Below are 20549 nucleotides of genomic sequence, written 5' to 3'. Positions count from 1 at the left end.
ATGTTTCCAGAGTGACGTGTGCCGGACGCCAAGTTGGTATAGGAGTTAGCGCAAACGGAGATAACGAACGCTGGAATCATGCAAAGTAGGGCGAAAATGGCTTCAATCAGTGTGCAACGATGATTTAAAGTGATAGATACCATTTTGGGACTTAACATTCAACTCAATGCACAGTCTTAACCCCGACCATCTGAATATGTCTTAGAGTGCCTGGAGGACCTCCCCACCAGCGCTATTTAAAGGGACCATGCAGGATTTACAGGTTAGTGGCTGGATTATTGCTTCTGGCTGCCGAGACATTTGTAACTGTTTTTGCAGACATCCTAGTCTTGAATACTAGGATGCGGGGACATAGCCTAACATTTAGAGCCAGGATATGCAGGAGTGAAGTTAGGAAATGCTTCTACATGCAAAGGGTGGGAGACATTTGGAACTTTCTTCGGCAGATGGCAGTTGTGAATGTTAAATCTGAGATTGATAGATTTCTGTGAACCAAGGGTATTAAGGGATATGGGGCTAAGGCGGGTATATAGAGTTAGGTCACAGGTCCACCATGATCTCATTGAATGGCGGAACAGACTCGAGGGGCTAAATGCAACTGCCACTTGCTGCTTCCTGATATGCGCCACTTTCTCCTGCAAGAAAGCGGGATATGTATCTGGGTGATGTGCCTGTCATGGTTGAATAGCTGCTAGTGTGTATGGCCTGTGAGTTGTGGGTGGGCAGCTTGCATCAGTGGTAATGTGTAAGGGTGATAGGAAGCATCTGGTTGGAAGAGTTGAGTCCTGATGGAAAGAGTTTGTTGGTATGTGGGTGATGGGGGGGGTGTAGTGTGTGGTGCAGTTGGTAGGAGACGCCACTTGACAGTTGACCTCACTCACCTTGACCACTCAGATCATAGCATTGAACTTCTTCCTGTGCTGAATCCATGTTCATGATGCTGTGCATTGACTTCGTCCCTTGCAGCCTCCCACTGCCTTTTTCTCCCCCCCTCCTTTGGATATAGGATGTCCCTCTTTCTGTCCACCTCTTGCACCAAGGTCTCCAGTGCATCAGCAGAGAACCTTGGTGCATGCACTCTCGCAGGCCTGGTACCAACTCAGATCGGCAGATTGGTGAGGTCTGGCGTGCAGATTGGAAGATATGGGATTTAGTAGTGTGCAACCTTTATTCAATTTTTTAACATAACTCATCAGTGTGTAAACATACGGATGGGACCTGCATCTTTGTTTTACGTGTGCGATGTCTGATCTCCGTTCAGACTCTGTGCGGACAGTAGACTGTCTATTTTCAGCAAATAACAGGTATCAGCTACCTTTAAGAGATTTCTAAGAAACATCCTCCCTTTAAGAGAATGAGCTCCCCCTGGTAATATGCGAATTGCATTGATTCCACGTGCAAGGCCTGGAATGGAACGCTGATTGCAGGTGAGTGCTTGGGCTGGCAGAAACTTGTGTCCTGCCTGCGCAGAGGTAATTGGGCACGGGGTAATAGCACATCATGCTATCTATGCCCAAAAATGGCCCTTATCCAATTTTTCTCCCTACGTCTTTAATAATGGATTCCAGCATTTTCCCAATGACTGATGTCAGGCTAACCGGTAGTTCCCTGTTTTCTCTCTCCTTCCTTTCTTGAATAGCGGGGTTGCATTTGCTACCTTCCAATTTGCTGGGACTGTTCTAGAATCTAAGGAACAATGCATCCACTATCTCTGCAGCCTCAGCTTGTATATATTACCTGATTTTGGACTAGTTTTGTATTTGCTGCTTGTGGAGTGCTTGTGCTTTATGAACAGTCACCATTTGAATTGTCTTTGGAGGTCTCTAATATGCAGGTCTCATCAGGAGGCTTTGGAACTGCTGGGAGAACAGCTCTGTGATGCCACTATGCTGCATTGTTTTCTCCTTATCTCTCTATCTTTGTCTCTCTCTCTCTCTCTGTTAGTCTGTATGTTTCTTTCAGTTGTTGTCTTTCTGTGTCTGTTACTCTCCCTCTTTCTCTGTTTCTCTCCCCGCTTTTTCCACTGCAGATAACTTTTTGAAAGGGTATTGACAGTAGAAAAGTCATCAGGCCACAATGGCATGTACTACAGAATACTGGAGAAGATGGCAGATGATATAGCAGAGGCACTAACCATAATTTCTCAAAAAGCTTTGAAAATGGGAATTGTTTAGGCATCTGTGAAAGTGTCCCAAATGAGTTTACATCACAGCTGTCCATTAGCTGTAGCCTATGGACCTGTTGAATCCTCTTTGTGGTCTGGTCTTCTACATCAATTATCTCAGCATCCAACTATCCAGCATTCTTTGGGATTTCTATTAGCAGGCCTTTCAGAAGAAAGAAATTGTGAAGGACACAGCATACTACCGCAATTTGAGAAACTGTACTAGGGCAACCGTTGTCCTATCCAGGCACCTGCACCTGCCTTTCAGCATCCTAATGGCTTGCTCACTGCGAATTCTGGTTTTACCATTTGCCTTATTGTAGTGCTCCTCTGGAACACTGGTCATCCTGAAAAGTGGTATCATGAGCCATTGGAGCAGTGCATGATCCCTTGACACCCAGTAGCCATCCTGCCACTTGCCCTTGATGTTGAAATACAGCTGGGACACTGAACTGGAAAAGTATGTCATATAAAGAACAATCAATAAATGTAATGAGTCTCTAGCTTGAGTTAGTTGAAGACCCAGAGAGGATACAACCTCACAGAGTGCAGTAAAAACAAAGCCACCTTTTGCTTCACAGTTTCATGGAACAGCAACATGGCAGCACACTATTTATAGTTGTGTGCTGTTGCTAAATGATGTCATGGGCCAAGCTCAATCTACTGTTCAGTTTTAAATAAATTAAGTATTTTGGCAGATCATCAAAGTATTTGTAAAAATTTGTTAGAAGCATTCGTAAAATGAATCAAACAAAACAAATATCAAAAAGGTAACAAATAACCTTTAAAATACAAATTTTCACAGGGTTGGTAGTTAAAGGGTTAAACTGATTTCTGCAGATCACGAGTATTTGCTAACAAAACACGATCATCTCTGGAAAATCAGCTGTATTCGGGTCAATTGAAACAATTACAGTAATAAAGAAGATAGCTTTTTTTTGTTACAGAAGTAAGTCCTGGACACCCTGTGAGGAAAAACTTGAGTGTCATCATCATCAGCTTGTGTCTAATGCTTCTGATATGCACTATAATAGCAGCAGTCTATTATTGGAAAAAGCACGTTGACTCAGGTGAGAAAAGCAAACAGCTTAAATTCAGCTTAAAGTAAGTAAGAAAGGAAGAATTTGCATTTATATAGAATCCTTTCACATCCTCAGGACGTCCCAAAGTGCTTTACAACTAATGAATTACTTTTTGAAATGTTTTTAGGTTGTTTTTAGGTAAACGCAGCAGCCAATTTGTGCACAGCAAAGTCCCACAGAAAACAATGAGATAAATGATTAGTTAAACTGTTTTTGATAGCATTGTTTGAGAAATAAATGTCGGCCAGGACATCGGGAGAACTCCCATTTTCCTCTTCATGTAGAACCATGGGATCTTTTACATCCACCTGAATGCATAGACAGGGCCACCGTTTACTGTCTCAGTTAAAAAGTGGCACCACCAACATTGCAGCACTCCATTGGATTATGTGGTCGAAAGAAAGGACTTGCATTTATATAGCACCTTTCATGACCTCAGGAATTTCCAAAGCACTTTACAGCCAATGATGTACTTTTTTTTTGAAATGCAGTCACTGTTGTAGTGTAGAGAAATGCAGCAGCCAATTTGCACATAGTAAGGTCCCACAAACAGCAATGAGATAGATGACCATCTAATCTGTTTTAGTGATGTTGGTTGAGGGACAGATATTGAGCAGGACGCCATGGAGAGATCCTTTGCTTTACTTTGAAATAGTGCCATGGGATCTTTTACATCCAACCGAGTGGTTTAACATTTCATCCGGAAGGTGGCACCTCCAACAATACTGCACTGAGGTAACTGCCTGGATTGTGTGTTCAAGTCTCTGGAGTCAGGCTTGAACCCACAACTTTCTGAATCAGAGGTGAGAGTATTCCCACTGAGCCAAGGCTGACAAGACTGATGCACAGAACTCAAACTGCGGCAAGTTTCCTGACTGATACACTTCATAGGTACATCATCAACTAAAGGGCTAAACAAACAGAAAATAACATGAAACTGATATTTCAGAATTTGAAGCAAACCATTCATTTTGCTATAAACAATACCCTTTAACTAAAGCTTATAGTTAGCCCCTAAACCTAAAACCCAAGGAAGAATTCAGGTCCCAGAACTTCAGAAATGTTGCCCTAGAATTACTTGCAACTAAATAGCATCTATTATTTCTGTTCAGGTCAAACAAGTCAAATGCAGAAGTCACCAGAAAAAAAAGAAAATCGGGATGATTCAGGAGCAGTTTATTCAAATATCTGCAAAATGCAAGAGATGAAAGGTAATAATAAGAACCAAAATGATACACCAATAATTTTTCAGATGGATTTTCAGTAACTATTACTCAGTTTATATACGCATTTGTTTTGGAAGCAGCATTGAAACCATACTGGTAAATGTGCAATAGAAAAACAATAATGGAAGTTGAATAAAAATGAACCATTCAGAAGCTGGTCTCCATGCCTGGAAAGCAAATTTTGTTCCTTGTAAACAGTCTAGTGGCAGGTTTAAATCTGGTATGTACTCCCTTAATCAGTGAATGTGCAAAAAATTATTCTGTGGGGCAGTCAGAGAATCCCCAGACTGTGTCTGAACTGGAAGCGTGGAAGGTCAGTGTGTCAGTACAACTCTGGAATGAAATGCTGGAAATACTCAACAAGCCAGGCAGCATCTGTGGAGAGAAGAGATCATGTTAATGTTTTGGGTGCTGACCCTTTATTCAAATTTTTCGAGCATTTGCCTTCGCTTCTTAATCTGTGAATTGAGATGAAGATGTAATTATAGTAGAAGATCTGCTGAATGGTACAACTGAATATTGGGGGTCGATTTTATTCTCCCGGGTGGGATGGCGGTCTAGCGTGCAGCTGGCCCTTCCGGGAGCAGCAGAAGGGAGGTTCGGGTAATTTTAATGGCCAAGCTTCATTAGCATATAGTGTGCTGACTTCCCGACCAAAAGGGCGACGGGGGAGCGCGGGGCCGGCATGGCAAGCACCAGGCTTCGGCGTCAATGACATGGATCCAGCATCAGGGAGTGGGTGACCCCCGGGGAGTTCTGAGGCGATCACGAGAAGCCCAGGGCAGAGGAGGCCCAAAGATTCCATGTAGGGCCCGGAGCAGCACTCCTGCTCTTCCTGGCCCATAAGGAAACCTTCAAACAATAAAATGAACTTACCTTTCCGTCCCTCTTCTGGGATTGCTGTTCCTCAGCGCCGGGTTTCAATGGGAGGGCCGGCACCAGGCACCTACCATGCTGCTGCAGGTTAAAATGTCATTAGGGTCCTGAATGACGTCAGCTTCTGAGTCTCGTTGAGGCCTTTGCATGCTGGGGCGATGGCGTCACATGCTGCCGAAACGTGCCTGTTAAATTGATACGTGTGCAACGTGGATGCGGTGGATGCCAGGCTACCTATATTTTACTGACCCCCACTCCCCTCCACATACCCTGCTTTCATCAGGCATGGGCTATATTAAAAAGATGTGGGGGAGACTTTGGGTTTGGGAGGCGAACAGGTGCAATATCGGCCATGTTCGCCCAACATGGCATTCGGGAGGCCTGAACCACTTTCAGACTTGGGCCCCATTAATATTTTGTCAATGAGCTGCAGGTGCCAAATGGGTTCCCCGCTCCAGCTCACTGGTTTCCCTGCTGGCAGGTAAGACCTAATAACAGGGAGGGAGCAAATGCCGTAGGGAGTGCAGCAGGCTGAAGGATTTTTGTGAGGCACGAACAGAAACAGTTTATTCAAGTGCAACGCATCAAGGCTCCCTTCTGAATGCACCAAAACTCTCATATGATACTTTGACAAGTACAATCTTAGCAAGTACAATCTTAGTCGCATGATATGTAATGCTTACTTCAGCCTCTTAGCACAACAGTTATAAAGTAATGGATAGCTACAATATACTTGTAGTTAAACATGGTGTGTTTGCTGCATGGTCAATTGTTACTTGACTTGTCCTGGTCTGTTCTAGCTTTGGGTTTAGTCGCAGGCCTCATTCTCAGACCTGCCCCACATTGTCTTCATGTAGGCTATTCTGATTTTATTGTCTCATAACCATTTCTGAAACGACAAAATAAAAAATAAAACTGAAGCACTGAGTAGACTAGTACCGTAGTGATGCTGGGGAGAAACAGAAAACACAATAATAAAATTAAACCAATAATTAAGAAAAAATGTAACTTTGTCCCAGAGGCTAACGTGGCAGAGTTTAAGTAGGGTTACCCACCTTTTCCTAAGTCCACCCAGATGGTGGCAGGTTGGAGAGGGACAGGACAAAGGGTGGCATGGCTTGAGTTCTGGTATTTGCCTTTCTGTTAATGAAAATTAATTGAAAACCTCAGTAAGTTTCACAAGTAATGATTTTGGATCACAAGGCACAGAAATAAGTAGTAAAAATGAGCTTCAGTTCTAAAAATTCGACTTTTGAGGGCCAATTCTGAGTTTGTGTGCCTTGACCCACGATTTTCCACCCATTAATTTTAAGGGACAGAAAATCATGAACAATGCACCAGCTGCTTCCCAATATACATGGCCGGCTGGTTTTGGTGGTGCGAAATCGGAGTATCGGCCCTTTGATGTCCAAGTTATATATTTTAGAAACATTCCACTCAGAAATTGAATAGGTAGCAGCCCTAACTTTAAAAGATCACACTATTTAAACTGTTCTATGAACTTGGACTGCATGGGGTGAAAATTATAACTCCCCTCACCCCCTCCAACATGGTAATAATGGTCCTTCAAATCTTTAGATTGGTTAATATTACCCTCTCATTTCATAGGCGTCACTGAGAAGGACACAATGACTGGTGACAAGATAACTTCAAACTCCACTGAAGCAGAATGTGAAGGAATCCATTATGCATCACTCACCTTTGAAAATCAAACATCAGGTATTTCAAATACTGAATAGGAGGGCTAGCAGTAAAATTTCACTGCCTTTACCTGGCGTTAATGGGGCAGTAACAGCCTCAAAATGGAGTCAGTGGCCTTACCGCCCAGTTAAGATCGGCAATGTGGCCGGCTCCATTTTGAAAGAGTCCTACTGCCGGGTGTCCAAAGCACCCGCCTGTTTCAGGCGATAGGCCCCTTTTAATGTGGAAATTGAGGTCCTTTGACGTAAATAGGACTCCGTTTGCCATTTTAGGTCAGCACTGGTTAGAGTCTGTGCCATGCAAGCTCCGGTCAATTCCACAGGCAATGGAACTGAAGAGGCCTGTCAAAGGCAAGTGTTGAATTATTTTCGTGAGCTCTGGAGGAGCAGGATTGCTCCTTCGGGGCTCACAAGAATAATCGGGGCTACTGCCACCTCGGGACCCCCACCCTCTGTGTTTACGACTCACCCCGCAACTTACCTTGCTGGCAACTGTCCTGGCCCGCTCTTGAGACCTTAATCTAGTGAGCTGCATCGGGAGGCCTGTTTGGCGCACCACAGCTCAACGGCCAAATTTAATTGAGGCCTGGGTCTCAAAATCACAATGGCCTCTTCGTCGCCAGAACAGGCGGCTGGCCAGCGCGCTCCATCGGTCGGTCGCCCAAAAGTCAAAATCGGCCCCTAATGCTTTTTTCTCATTCTCAGCTTCAGCACAGATACTTACACAGACACTCTGAATAAAATCTCAGTACATTTTAAGCACTACTGCTAGATTGATGAGCCTTTTCAGACTAGTCTAAGTTGATATAATTTACTCTATAACAAGATGGGATAGTGCACCCAGCAACACAGATAGGCAAGGCAGAACATATGAGCCTTTCAGTATCTGCTGAATTTCCAATTATTCATACTTCTGTTATCTCATCTCCTCATCCAAACATAATTAACGGAAAGTATGCTCTCAATTATCCAAACTTTCACTTATCTGAAACAACTATATGTCATCTGAGTTTGATAAGAAAACACCATTCGATTTAAATAGAATAGATGTAAAGCAGTGTTGTAGTCATGTACGTAGCTTATTTAATTGAAAACAGTCAAAAGAATATAAAGAGCAGATTAATTTGACATACCCTTTTAGGGAAATCCAGTCTTAACAGTTTTTAGGATTTTCTGGTGAGTGAAAGTAAGATGCTCAATGTCAGACACATTTTTTGGATGCGTGGTTCACCCAAGCCTATTAAAGAACCTGAATTTTTTTCTATAAAATACAATACATTGGCAAAACATATTTTCTGCACTTTTGGAACAGTATTCAGAAGTCCACATGGAAATGAGAAAAAGGTTGAAGTTACAGTATGATAGATAATTTGCCCTTGATATATAGGCAGATGTTACAGACTCTATTCAGAAATTGTCTTTCTAGTGTCATAGGTTATCAAGTTTTTGTGACCATGACCAATTTCGGGTAGGTGCAGTTTATGCTGCCCTGTGCTGTTTGTCTCTGGGTTTCTGCCACAGTTTGGGTGAAAAATCAGGGGCCAGCGGTGTGAGTACAGAAACTGCGACAACCTGAGATTCATCAGTTGGAAGGACTTGAAGAACTTTACCAATGGATGGTACTGGGAAGGCATCCTCTGTACACGGCAAGAAAAAATATACTTCTTCATCAGGAATCGCCTCAGGGGCCCATAACTTTAGTGGAAACTGCAGATGCACCATGAGGCTTCCGCCAACTTTCTGCCAAAGTTATGGAGGCCGATCGGGAGAACTACTGGGGAATTCCGACGATGATAACTAAGATTGGGGGGGTGGGGGAGTGGGGGGTAGGGGGAGGGTGGTGGTGGGGGGGAGATGGTGTGAGGGTGAAGAACTGCAGATTTAAAAGGGGGTTTTCTTTGCTTTGGAGAAGGAGAGTTCAGTAAACCAAATAATTTTTCCTCAATAGCCACATGCGCAAACGATATAGCGACATACACAAATGATAATGACATGCAGAAATGATACAGTGACATGCACAAATGATACAGTGATATGATCTGGCAAAACCTGCTAAATATGCAACAATTAAAAAATATGTGTCTTATTTGGTTATCTTCTCCTTCCATTTTAAATTGTTTCCTAAAAAGCTCCTTGTCCATGAACTATTCCCTGGAAAAGTGGTCAGACAGATTATCTCCACGTGATATCAAGAAACGGCTGAGTGCACTGGATACAGCAAAGGCTATGGGCCCCGACAACATCCCAGCTGTAGTGCTGAAGACTTGTGCTCCAGAACTAGCTGCGCCTCTAGCCAAGCTGTTCCAGTACAGCTACAACACTGGCATCCACCCGACAATGTGGAAAATTGCCCAGGTATGTCCTGTCCACAAAAAGCAGGACAAATCCAATCCGGCCAATTACCGCCCCATCAGTCTACTCTCAATCATCAGCAAAGTGATGGAAGGTGTCGTCGACAGTGCTATCAAGCGGCACTTACTCACCAATAACCTGCTCACCGATGCTCAGTTTGGGTTCCGCCAGGACCACTCGGCTCCAGACCTCATTACAGCCTTGGTCCAAACATGGACAAAAGAGCTGAATTCCAGAGGTGAGGTGAGAGTGACTGCCCTTGACATCAAGGCAGCATTTGACCGAGTGTGGCACCAAGGAGCCCTAGTAAAATTGAAGTCAATGGGAATCAGGGGGAAAACTCTCCAGTGGCTGGAGTCATACCTGGCACAAAGGAAGATGGTAGTGGTTGTTGGAGGCCAGTCATCTCAGCCCCAGGGCATTGCTGCAGGAGTTCCTCAGGGCAGTGTCCTTGGCCCAACCATCTTTAGCTGCTTCATCAATGACCTTCCCTCCATCATAACGTCAGAAATGGGGATGTTCGCTGATGACTGCACAGTGTTCAGTTCCATTCGCAACCCCTCAGATAATGAAGCAGTCCGAGCCTGCATGCAGCAAGACCTGGACAACATCCAGGCTTGGGCTCATAAGTGGCAAGTAACATTCGCGCCAGATAAGTGCCAGGCAATGACCATCTCCAACAAGAGAGAGTCTAACCACCTCCCCTTGACATTCAACGGCATTACCATCGCCGAATCCCCCACCATCAACATCCTGGGGGTCACCATTGACCAGAAACTTAACTGGACCAGCCATATAAATACTGTGGCTACGAGAGCAGGTCAGAGGCTCGGTATTCTGCGGCGAGTGACTCACCTCCTGACTCCCCAAAGCCTTTCCACCATCTACAAGGCACAAGTCAGGAGTGTGATGGAATACTCTCCACTTGCCTGGATGAGTGCAGCTCCAACAACACTCAAGAAGCTCGACACCATCCAAGATAAAGCAGCCCGCTTGATTGGCACCCCATCCACCACCCTAAACATTCACTCCCTTCACCACCGGCGCACTGTGGCTGCAGTGTGCACCATCCACAGGATGCAATGCAGCAACTCGCCAAGGCTTCTTCGACAGCACCTCCCAAACCCGCGACCTCTACCACCTAGAAGGACAAGGGCAGCAGGCGCATGGGAACAACACCACCTGCACGTTCCCCTCCAAGTCACACACCATCCCGACTTGGAAATATATCGCCGTTCCTTCATTGTCGCTGGGTCAAAATCCTGGAACTCCCTTCCTAACAGCATTGTGGGAGAACCGTCACCACACGGACTGCAGCGGTTCAAGAAGGCGGCTCACCACCACCTTCTCGAGGGCAATTAGGGATGGGCAATAAATGCCGGCCTTGCCAACGACGCCCACATCCCGTGAACGAATAAAAAAAAAAATCTGCTTGTTGCATCCAGATGTCTGTTAATAGAAAGGGTACAGAGGAGATTTACAAGGATGTTGCCAGGACTGGAGAATTTTAACTGTGAGGAAAGATTGGATAGGCTGGGGTAGTTTTCTATGGAACAGAGGAGGCTGAGGGGAGATTTAATTGAGGTGTATAAAATTATGAGGGGCCTCGATAGAGTGGATAGGAAGGACCAATTCCCTTAGCAGAGAGGTCAGTGACCAGGGGGCATAGATTTAAAGTAATTGGCAGAAGGATTAGAGGGGAGCTGAGGAGAATTTCTTTCATCCAGAAGGTGGGGGGGTCTGGAACTCACTGCCTGAAAGGGTGGTAAAGGCTGAAACCCTCATCGTATTTAAAAAATACTTGGATTTGCACTTGAAGTGCTGTAAACTACAAGGCTACGGAACAAGAACTGGAAAGTGGGATTCTTTCAGGATTCTGTCCCATTTCGTGTAGATCATAATTTTCCAGTGAAAGGAGGAGAGAGTGACACCTCTGCCTGCGGCCTTCCATGTCAAAGGGGCATGTCTGGGGAAGAACCTAGCCTGCCCTGAGAATTCCACCCATTCCACCCTTATAAGGCATCAATGGAACTTTCACCAGCTGAGAGCTGGTGTGAGTTCTGATCAAGCCCTTTTGAAAGGCCCCAAACTTTTAACACACAAAAGTAATTGATCCCAGAGGGGATCAATTAAGTTATTTTTAAAGATTCCTGGTTCCCGTTGGAGCTGAAGACTTTTAAAATAATTTTTTCTTCAGCCTGGCAAGGGCCTAGGGAGTCCTCTGATGGAGTGACTGTGGGCTGCTCTGCCATAGAAGGGCAGATTGGGTGGGCATGCCTGAAGCACCCATGCAGACGCTATGCAAATAATCCTGTCCCCGCAATTTGGGACAGGGTCTACATCCATGACCATGGACAGACAGTGGTTCTGCTCTGCTCCACTTCCATCAATGGAACAGGACCGGTGGAATTTTGAGCCTTTGGTTTCCAACTTTTGTTTCTCCCTCCCTCCCTGTGAGGAAACTTTTCACCTTCACAACGCATCACAATTGAGATCAGGACCATATTCTGTTGGAAACTGGATTTTACTACATGGTGGCAGAGCAAATTGCAGCACCATTATGCCCTTCTTCTTGTCTAGTTTGAATACTTTGATTTGGTTATATACACAACCTGGTAAGATACACACTAACTTTCTTATTCTCATTTATTCACAGGTTTAAGTGATGCCCATCCCTCGGATATTGTAAGTGGATAGATTCTCACCAATGTTCTACCCTCCCCTCAAAATGTGTTGATTCCTTGCTGGGGTGTGGTTCGCTGGGTAGCAGATGCCCCCTCCTGGTACTTCACCCAAGTGGCCATGATTCATGTGTGAATCGTGACAGTGAGTGAATTGTGACAAGGTCATGGGACATCAGAGCCAAGCTCAATGATGTTCTAACCCAACTTATATGTGTGCACGCGTATACACACACACACTTTCGGCAGTGAGGTCAATTGCAATGCCTCTATGGCACCATGGCTGAGATCCCCTAATTCAACTCAGACTGGGATCCAATGTGGGTTTCCTGGTGATCTAGTATGGCTCAGCTAGTCACTCGCTAAACTTGCTGAGCCATCAGAAGCCTCAATCAAACATTAGAATTAAAATGTATGTTAAAGAAGTATATATTTGATTTAATGAGGAGGGACTCACAGAGCTAACTTTATATTCATTGGAGAAAAGAAAATTGAGTGGAACACAATCCAGATCTTTAAAATGTTAAGAGACATAGATAATGCAGATACCAGGTAGGTAGTTGGAGTGTAACCACAGAATAACAATAAGAATAAGTTGTATTATATAATGCTTTGAATATAGAAATCATACCAAGGTGCTTTACAAAGGGGGGAGAAAAAATAAAATAGGTAAAGGAACCAAATCAGATGCTTGGAGGTAAGATTACTGAAAGCTTAGTCAAAAAGATAAGCTTTGAAAAGGTTTTTAAAGGTGGAGAAAAGTAAAGAGGCAAGGAAGGGAGTTCCAGAGATTGGTGCTGAATCGGTTGAAAGATCTGCCATCTGTGGTGAGGTGAAGGGAGGGCAGCATGCACAAAATGCTAGAATTGGAGAACTGAAGGATTTGGCTGTGGTTATAAGACCAAAGATGTTGCTGAGATAGGGTGGGGCAAAGCAATGAAGCAATTTGAAGATGAGGATGAAGATTTTAAATTCAATGCATTTAGGGACAGGGATAATAGTTTAGCGAGAAAAGGGAGTTGGATGATTGGGACTTAGTGTGGGACAGAATACTAGCAGCTGAGTTTTGGACAAGTTGGAGTTTATGGGTTTATGGATGGAGGAGGTTGGGAGGTTACCAAGGAGGACATTGGAGAAATCCGGTCTAGAGATGACAAAAGCATGAATGAGTTTTTAATGTTGGTGGGTTTGGGGTAGGGGCAGAGGCAAGCAATGTTGCAGAGGTGGATGTGAGCAGTCTTGGTCATGGATAGAATAATGGATGCTCCACCCATTTCTCCACAAAAGTTGCAATAGGCGTAGGACCTTATTTGCCTATTTAAACAGCCTGCCGCCTGTTTTGGGTGGGAGTTCTGGATGCTCATCTAAAAGCCTGCCTGAAAATTTATTTAAGAGGGTAAATAGGTGCACAAGGTCCCCACCAGATTTTCCTCTGCCAGTTGCTTATTTTTCAGGTCTGAAAATCCCCCCCCTACACCTTTATTTTCAACAGCATTGAATATGTGCAGTAAATTCCCAGCAAGAGCAATTAATATAGTGTTGGTTAATTATTTCAAAAACAAGTGGATAAATATCTGGGTTACAAATGGGATTGAAGGTTATAGGAATAAATATGAATGGAGGTAATCACCCCATCCACCACCCTAAACATTCACTCCCTTCACCACCGGCGCACCGTGGCTGCAGTGTGTACCATCCACAGGATGCACTGCAGCAACTCGCCAAGGCTTCTTTGACAGCACCTCCCAAACCCGCGACCTCTACCACCTAGAAGGACAAGGGCAGCAGGCACATGGGAACAACACCACCTGCACGTTCCCCTCCAAGTCACACACCATCCCAACTTGGAAATATATCGCCGTTCCTTCATCGTTGCTGGGTCAAAATCGTGGAACTCCCTTCCTAACAGCACTGTGGGAGAACCTTCACCACACGGACTGCAGCGGTTCAAGAAGGCGGCTCACCACCACCTTCTCAAGGACAATTAGGGATGGGCAATAAATGCTGGCCTCGCCAGCGACGCCCACATCCCATGAACGAATTAAAAAAAAGTCCAAAGTACATAATGGTTCCTGTACTGCAGGAATAAATATGCTGAAGTTTTACTTGATTATCTTTTGGACGAAATTATGTTGAATCTTTCCTGGGGAAATTAAATAAATGGGGTAGAGTCTGCAATAAAGTAGCTTGTATATTGTCTGTGAAAGAAGTATGGTTAATGAATGCTTGATGCTCTGAATGGTCTTTTTCTATTTTCATGCTGGTTTATGTTCTAGTACGTCAAAGTAGACTTTATTGGTACATATTTTTATATATTCCGATATGTAAGTGTCGGCTTAGCACATTTGGTAACACTCTTGCCTCTGAGTCAGAAAGTTGTGGTTTTAAATCCCATTGCAGTACTTGAGCACATAACCTAGACTGACACTTTATTGTACTTTATAGTACTGAGGGAGTGCTGCATTGTCAGAGGTAATGGGCTCGATTTTAGGGTCAGGTTTCCTGCGGGTTTCCAGCGGGGGGGCCCCGAAAATCCTGATATGAGGTCACGTGACCGGATCGCGCCGCGATCCCGACCACTTCCGGGTTCCCCGATGACGTGCGGGGCTGCGTGCGTGGCCCCCGCTGGTGGGAATCCCGCAGGCAATTAAAGCCAGCGGGGTTCCACTTGAGAGTACTTACCTTGCTTGTTGAAGTCAGTTAATGAGCTGAATCAGCTGTCAAAAGAGGAAGTGTGGGATTTCACCTGCATCGCAGCGTGTTTCACACACTGGGGGAAACAGTCTCTCTCCAACCAGGCGTGTTGCAGCCAGCAGCCTGTGGCAGCTGCCAAGGTGCACCCCACGGGGGAGAGCCCTCACCCACGCAGGAGGCCACCGCGTCACATAGGGCAACCCCTGCCCCCCACCACCCCCCGCCAAGCCAGAGGACAGACTGACACGAAACCGCAGCCCCAGTCCGAGGAACCACCCACCTACCCTGCACAACCCCTCAGACCAACACCTGCCAGATGGGTGGTGCGTGGACACCCTCGGAGGACGAAGAGCATGACCAGCCCCAGCAGCCTCGCAGTCCACGCGGTCCGCCGCAGAGACGTGGAGCCCCCCAACACGGTGTTGTTGCACGCCCACCTGCACAGCAGGAGGGAGGGCTACCGCAGAGAGAGACGCATCGCAGAGGGCACTACCCTCGCCACATGGTCCACAGACCGAGGTGAAGCTCCCCGGACCTCTCCGAGCAGCAGTGCACACGGAGGCGCAGATTCGCTCGACATGTAGTCGTGGAGATCTGCAGCCTCTTTCATGCCGAGCTGCTCCTGGCTGGCCCCAGCACCAAGTGCTTACCTGTCGCTGCCAAAGTCACCACTGCCCTCCACAACTTCTCCTCCACATCCTTCCAGGGTGCAGCCGGCTACACCGCCGATGTCTCTCAGTGGTCTGCGCGGACGAGCCCTGCAAATACACCTGCACCTACTCTGCAGTAACACGATGGGTGGCATCAGTGGTGGGTCCTCATAGTGATACCCAGGAGCAGGCATTATTGGACACAACAGACAGGATTCGCGGAGACATGGCAGTGGTGGTGCCAATATAATGTGTGCTGTTTGTTGCTCTGAAATTCAATATAGGTAACACCCATGGCAAACCCTCCGACACCCTTGTGCACCCCCTTCATGCTCACGAAACATTTGCCTCACGCTGCCTACTGCACATATGTGATGCATGCCCTGTGGCTGCAGCACAGGTGGTGGCAGGTTGAGTGAGGCTGGCCGTGAGGGAGATGCACGAGAGGGTGAGTATGGGATAGAGCCATGAGATTGTATGAGGATTGGGTCGCGTGTTAGTGGCAGGATGAGTACTGGCGAGGTGAGTAGGTGGAGGTAAGATGAGGATGGGGTTTGAGTGGGTATGAGGGGTGATGTGACAGAGTAGTGTTGGCGGTGCCAAAGGAGATGTGGGGTTGGGGCAGTGTTGTGGCAGATGGAGTGTAGGGGAAAGACTTCGTGTTCTCACTGTGGCTGACCTACTGAGGTCATTGCAGCGCCTCCTGCACTGTATGCAGGTGGGCGATATGTTGGTTGCGCAGGTGACCCCCTCTGCCACCTCGAGCCAGGCCTTCTTGGTGGCAGAGGCTGGCCGCTTCCTCCCGCCCGCCGGGTGGAAGATCTCTGTCTTCGCCCTCCTCCTCACCCCATCTGATGATACCTGGGGTGAGGCATCATTAAACTGGGAGCAGCCTTCCCCTTGGGCTGCTCCATGCTGAAATTTGTTCCATTGGTTGCAGCATCTGTCAGTGGAGGACTGCCCCTTTAACTAGAGAGCCTCCAGCTGACAGATCGTACTGTGCATGCGCAGCCCGCCCGACGCGCAGACCAGCAGCGTGGACCCCGGAGGAGCAGGTAATTGATTCCTATTAGTGTGTTGCCTGCTACGATCGTGCGGGCAACCCACTAATTTCACCGAGCTTGTTGACCACGCTTCCGAAACCCAACCCGCCGGAAACCCGCAGGCCTGGTAACATCGAGCCCAATGTCTTTCAGATGAGATGTCATAAACCAAGATCCCGGCTGCCTATTTAGATATATGTTAAAGATCCCATGACACCTTTTGAAGAAAAGTAGGGAGTTTCTCCTGGTGTGCTGCCAAACTGATTAACTAGTCATTTGCTTTATTTGCTGTTTGTGGTTTCTTGCTATATGCAAATTGGCTGCTGTATTTGCCTAAGTAACAACAATGAGCATACTTCTGAAGCAATTTGTGTGTGTTTGAGATATTTCTCAGACACTATTTTTAAAATGATATATATGTCCTCTTTAATTATCTGCACTCAAAAACTATCTCTTTGAATAAATTAAAGTAGTTATACATAGATATAAAAATCTTTTTAAAAAATCATTTTTTATAGTATCTGAAGTCTTCCGCGGACTTTGGTCCATTGACGATTTATGCAGACATCAATGTCAGGAGCCCTGAGTAACTGGACGTCTAATTATTTCTTGACATCTTTGAAATTCAACCCTGTGACTGAGAAGATAAGAAGTTAATAGATGGTTCCAATGAACTGAGTGCTTTATGGTATTGTCCGGCTACACCATACAGCCCAAAGGGTACCACTCCTAAATGACTGTGAAACACAGCTTTGAAAAGCAAACCTCCTATGTTTTATTGCTTACAATTATTATCTCCTTCAAGAATGTACAGCTAATGGTTCAACTACTTGTTCACATACAGTAAAACCTGCTCTATAAGGTCATTTTTGATGCCGAATTTCAAATCTTCTAAGCTTAGGGAAAAAAATGATTTACTGATGAACATCAATATGAATTAGACAATGTGCTAAAATATGCTATGTATCATAATTAAAATCAACAATTTAATGCTGAGATTCAAATGGCTAATTTTTCAACCCCGTCGCGATTCACCTTCATTTTGTGTTATTTAATAACTTTACAATAATACTATATCAGCTTGTGAAAGCACATTGATGAAGAGGTTAAATCTGAATAGGTTACACACCAAATAATTTCCTTTTTTGCCATCTGATGTCACAAAAAGGAAAGAACTTGATGCAATGCAGCAGATACCAATCCATTCTATTTCCCAATATAAATTACAAAATGTTGGTTAGTAATTTAGAAACTATTTTGTCAGAAGTCATATGTTTTCAACAGACCATATCTGTGGGCTATTAATCTGAATGTCACTTTTTTAAAAGTTCTATTCTAGCACTCTCATTGGACACTAAAGGGGTAAATTTCTTTGCCATTTTCAGCACATTAAATGACACAGGAAATTTTTTAGGCAGGAAAATCAGCGCAAGCTGTTTCTGCCCAATTACTGTTATTAAAACACTTCCCCTGAGTTCCCTCACACTTTTTGAAACTTCCATGTGATCCGCCCACTGAGTTCCTGCCCCAGTCTTGAAATGCTGTAAGATGAAGAAGCACATGTCCAGTGACAACTTAGGTTGTGTTACAACAACTTGAGGTGTGAAACCCTTGGAAAATATGTTGCAAGGCTTTCAATTGTATGTTATAATTGTATGCTGTACAATTGAAAGCTTTCTCACTCACTCTCACAGAGGCAAATGTCAGAGAACTTAATTTTTAATTTTCCCCCGTTTTTTCTTTCATCTTCCCAGGTCACACATACAGGGCTGGTGAGCAGCCTGCTCCGGTTCTCCAAGAATGCCCTTCTAAATTGGCTCCTCGAAGGAGCTTTCTGCAGATGACTTGCCTTCATTTCCCATTTCTCCTTGCGAAGAAGCATCTGACCTCTGCACTGTACCTCCCTACAACAATGCAGCTGAGCTTAGGATCTCAGCATCCCACCACTCTGTGGCATCAGACAAACATTGGACACAAATATCATATAAATGTAATACTAATGTAACAATGTAATGAGACATTGTTAAATACCATTTTATTCCACTCATGAAGAAGATCTATATAGGTCACTCATGACTTTGAGCTACAGAGTCTCCTTCAGTTGAGGGATAAAATACGGTTATTTTTCCTCAAGCGACGACAGTTTAGTAAAATAATTTTTCTATAGATTTACACATAGAGGAAACTAAACTCCATGGTGTTCAGTGACATCCTCCATAATCTAACATTGCATTTCACAGCAACATTTACACCAATAGCGATCTTTATTTAATAAAGATGAGGTGAAAGACATAGAGAGGGTCCTGTAGAATTTACATTAAAGGTTGTGAGGCATTGCCTGTGATCATAAACTCCTTTTGTTGGTGCCCAGGATTGTGAGAGATCTTGCTGTTTGTAGCACTTTAGTCATACCAAGTTGTACCTTTGAGGACAGGAACACACGATACCGTTTAAAGACTACAAATGGCTGCGTTTGGGAAAGCAGCAAACCAGACTACGTGAAGACCATTTTTTACTTTTAAAAATAAATCAACATAAAATTTAATTAGATTGACTTAAGACCCTAATAATTGATGGCCCATAACTTTCTCCCTGGTCAAAAATAAAAATTTCTCTTCATCAGTAATAATTTCACTCCTCTTCCAGTCTCTGAATCTTTCTGTTACTCTCCCTATGCTTTTCTGTTTGTCTTCCATCCTTTCTTAGTATCATGCTCACACACTTTCACTTATTGAGGGCAATTTTGTTTATGAACAGGAATGGGGTGACAGCACAGTGAAAATGGGGGTGCAGAACTTAACGCCGTGTTCCTACTTCTGTTCTGCGCACCACCCTTTTAGAACAGACTGCAGGAGAAACTTCTTTACACAGAGGATTGTGAGGCTGTGGAATTCATTTTCAGGGTTAGTGATTAGGCGGGGACTATGTCAACATTCAAAATTAGATTGGATAGGTGGATAAAGGAAAAGGGATTGAAGGGATATGGAAACAGACTGGGTAAATGTGATTTTAACTATTTGCTCATGTGGAGGGTAAATGCTGACATGGACCAGTTGGGTCAAATGGCTTGTTTCTGTGTTGTAACTTCTATGTATTTCTATGTGTAAATACCTGGTCAATTTATACTCTGGACATTACAGTAGATTAATTGCTGAATAAAATGAAATAGCTGCAGTGCAAAGATTGGTTGTTTTAGCACCAGTTTCTAGAAATCCTGATCCAAGCAGAATATTTCTGAGCGAAGTAATTATGCATCTGTATGTATTTGGAAAAATTTGCAGGGCTATGGGGAAAGAGCAGGTGAGAGGGACTAATTGGTTGTTCTTTCATAGAGCCAGCATAGGCACAATGGGCTGAAAGGCCTCCTATGCTGTATGTTTCTATTTGTAGAAAAATAGTGCTATTTAAAGGGACCTGCAAGTATTTAGATTGTTGGTATCTGATTGGAGATTAGGAGGAGCTTTTCTGAAAATGTTTTTTGCTGAAATTGTGCTACTTTTTGCATTTTATGGTATTTCAATCATTCTGTTAGCATGGAGAGATGCTTGCTTTACTGCGATGGGTATGATATTGGCTACCCCTTACTGCAACAACAGGTGGGGGAACTTCAGGGAACAGGAAGGAGTCCAGGAAGGAGGGGGACAGCTCACAGGCAGCCTTACCCTCCTCAGAGGATCTACAGGCCCAGAGTGAGTTATCTGAACCTCAGTGAGGAGTAGTGTAGGAGACGATTGTGCTTCTCAGGAGAGGCCATATCAGGAATCTGCAGTATGCTACAGCAGGAGCTGCAGCCTACTACCAAAGCTGGAATGGCATTGCCTAGGCATTTAAAGTGACCACAGTCCTGAATTTCAATCAATCAAGGTTATTCCAAGTTGCAGCTAGAGACATTTGCAGTATAAGTCAGGCTGCAGTGCATTCCTGCTTGAAGTAAGGCACAGACATGCTGTTTGCCAGGACTAATGAACTCATCTCGTTTTCCATGGACCACAGGAGCCAGCAGTAAAGGTCTTTGGGATTTGCAGCCATTGCAATATTCTAACAAGTGTAGAGTGCCATTGACTGCACATATGTGGCCATC

The 20549-nt window shown here is 44.7% G+C and overlaps 1 protein-coding gene across 2 annotated transcripts in view; it reads left to right on the top strand.

The window, feature by feature from the left end:
* The window catches only part of LOC137332091 (carcinoembryonic antigen-related cell adhesion molecule 5-like), a 38055-nt gene extending 20598 nt beyond the window's left edge, over positions 1-17457 (top strand). Inside the window, exons 6-10 of one of the 2 annotated variants that reach the window (XM_067995807.1) lie at positions 3112-3234; positions 4359-4457; positions 6957-7067; positions 12057-12085; positions 16987-17457. In XM_067995807.1, coding sequence (XP_067851908.1) covers positions 3112-3234; positions 4359-4457; positions 6957-7067; positions 12057-12085; positions 16987-17058 — 434 coding nt within the window. In that variant the 3' untranslated portion in view covers positions 17059-17457. The remainder of the gene's footprint in view (positions 1-3111; positions 3235-4358; positions 4458-6956; positions 7068-12056; positions 12086-16986) is intronic. The other variant, XM_067995808.1, reaches the window with a different exon arrangement.
* The last annotated feature ends 3092 nt before the right edge of the window (positions 17458-20549 follow it).

This window comes from Heptranchias perlo, chromosome 14 (assembly GCF_035084215.1).
Source record: "Heptranchias perlo isolate sHepPer1 chromosome 14, sHepPer1.hap1, whole genome shotgun sequence".
NCBI lineage: Eukaryota > Metazoa > Chordata > Chondrichthyes > Hexanchiformes > Hexanchidae > Heptranchias > Heptranchias perlo.
This window is presented reverse-complemented; position numbering and strand designations above follow the sequence as displayed.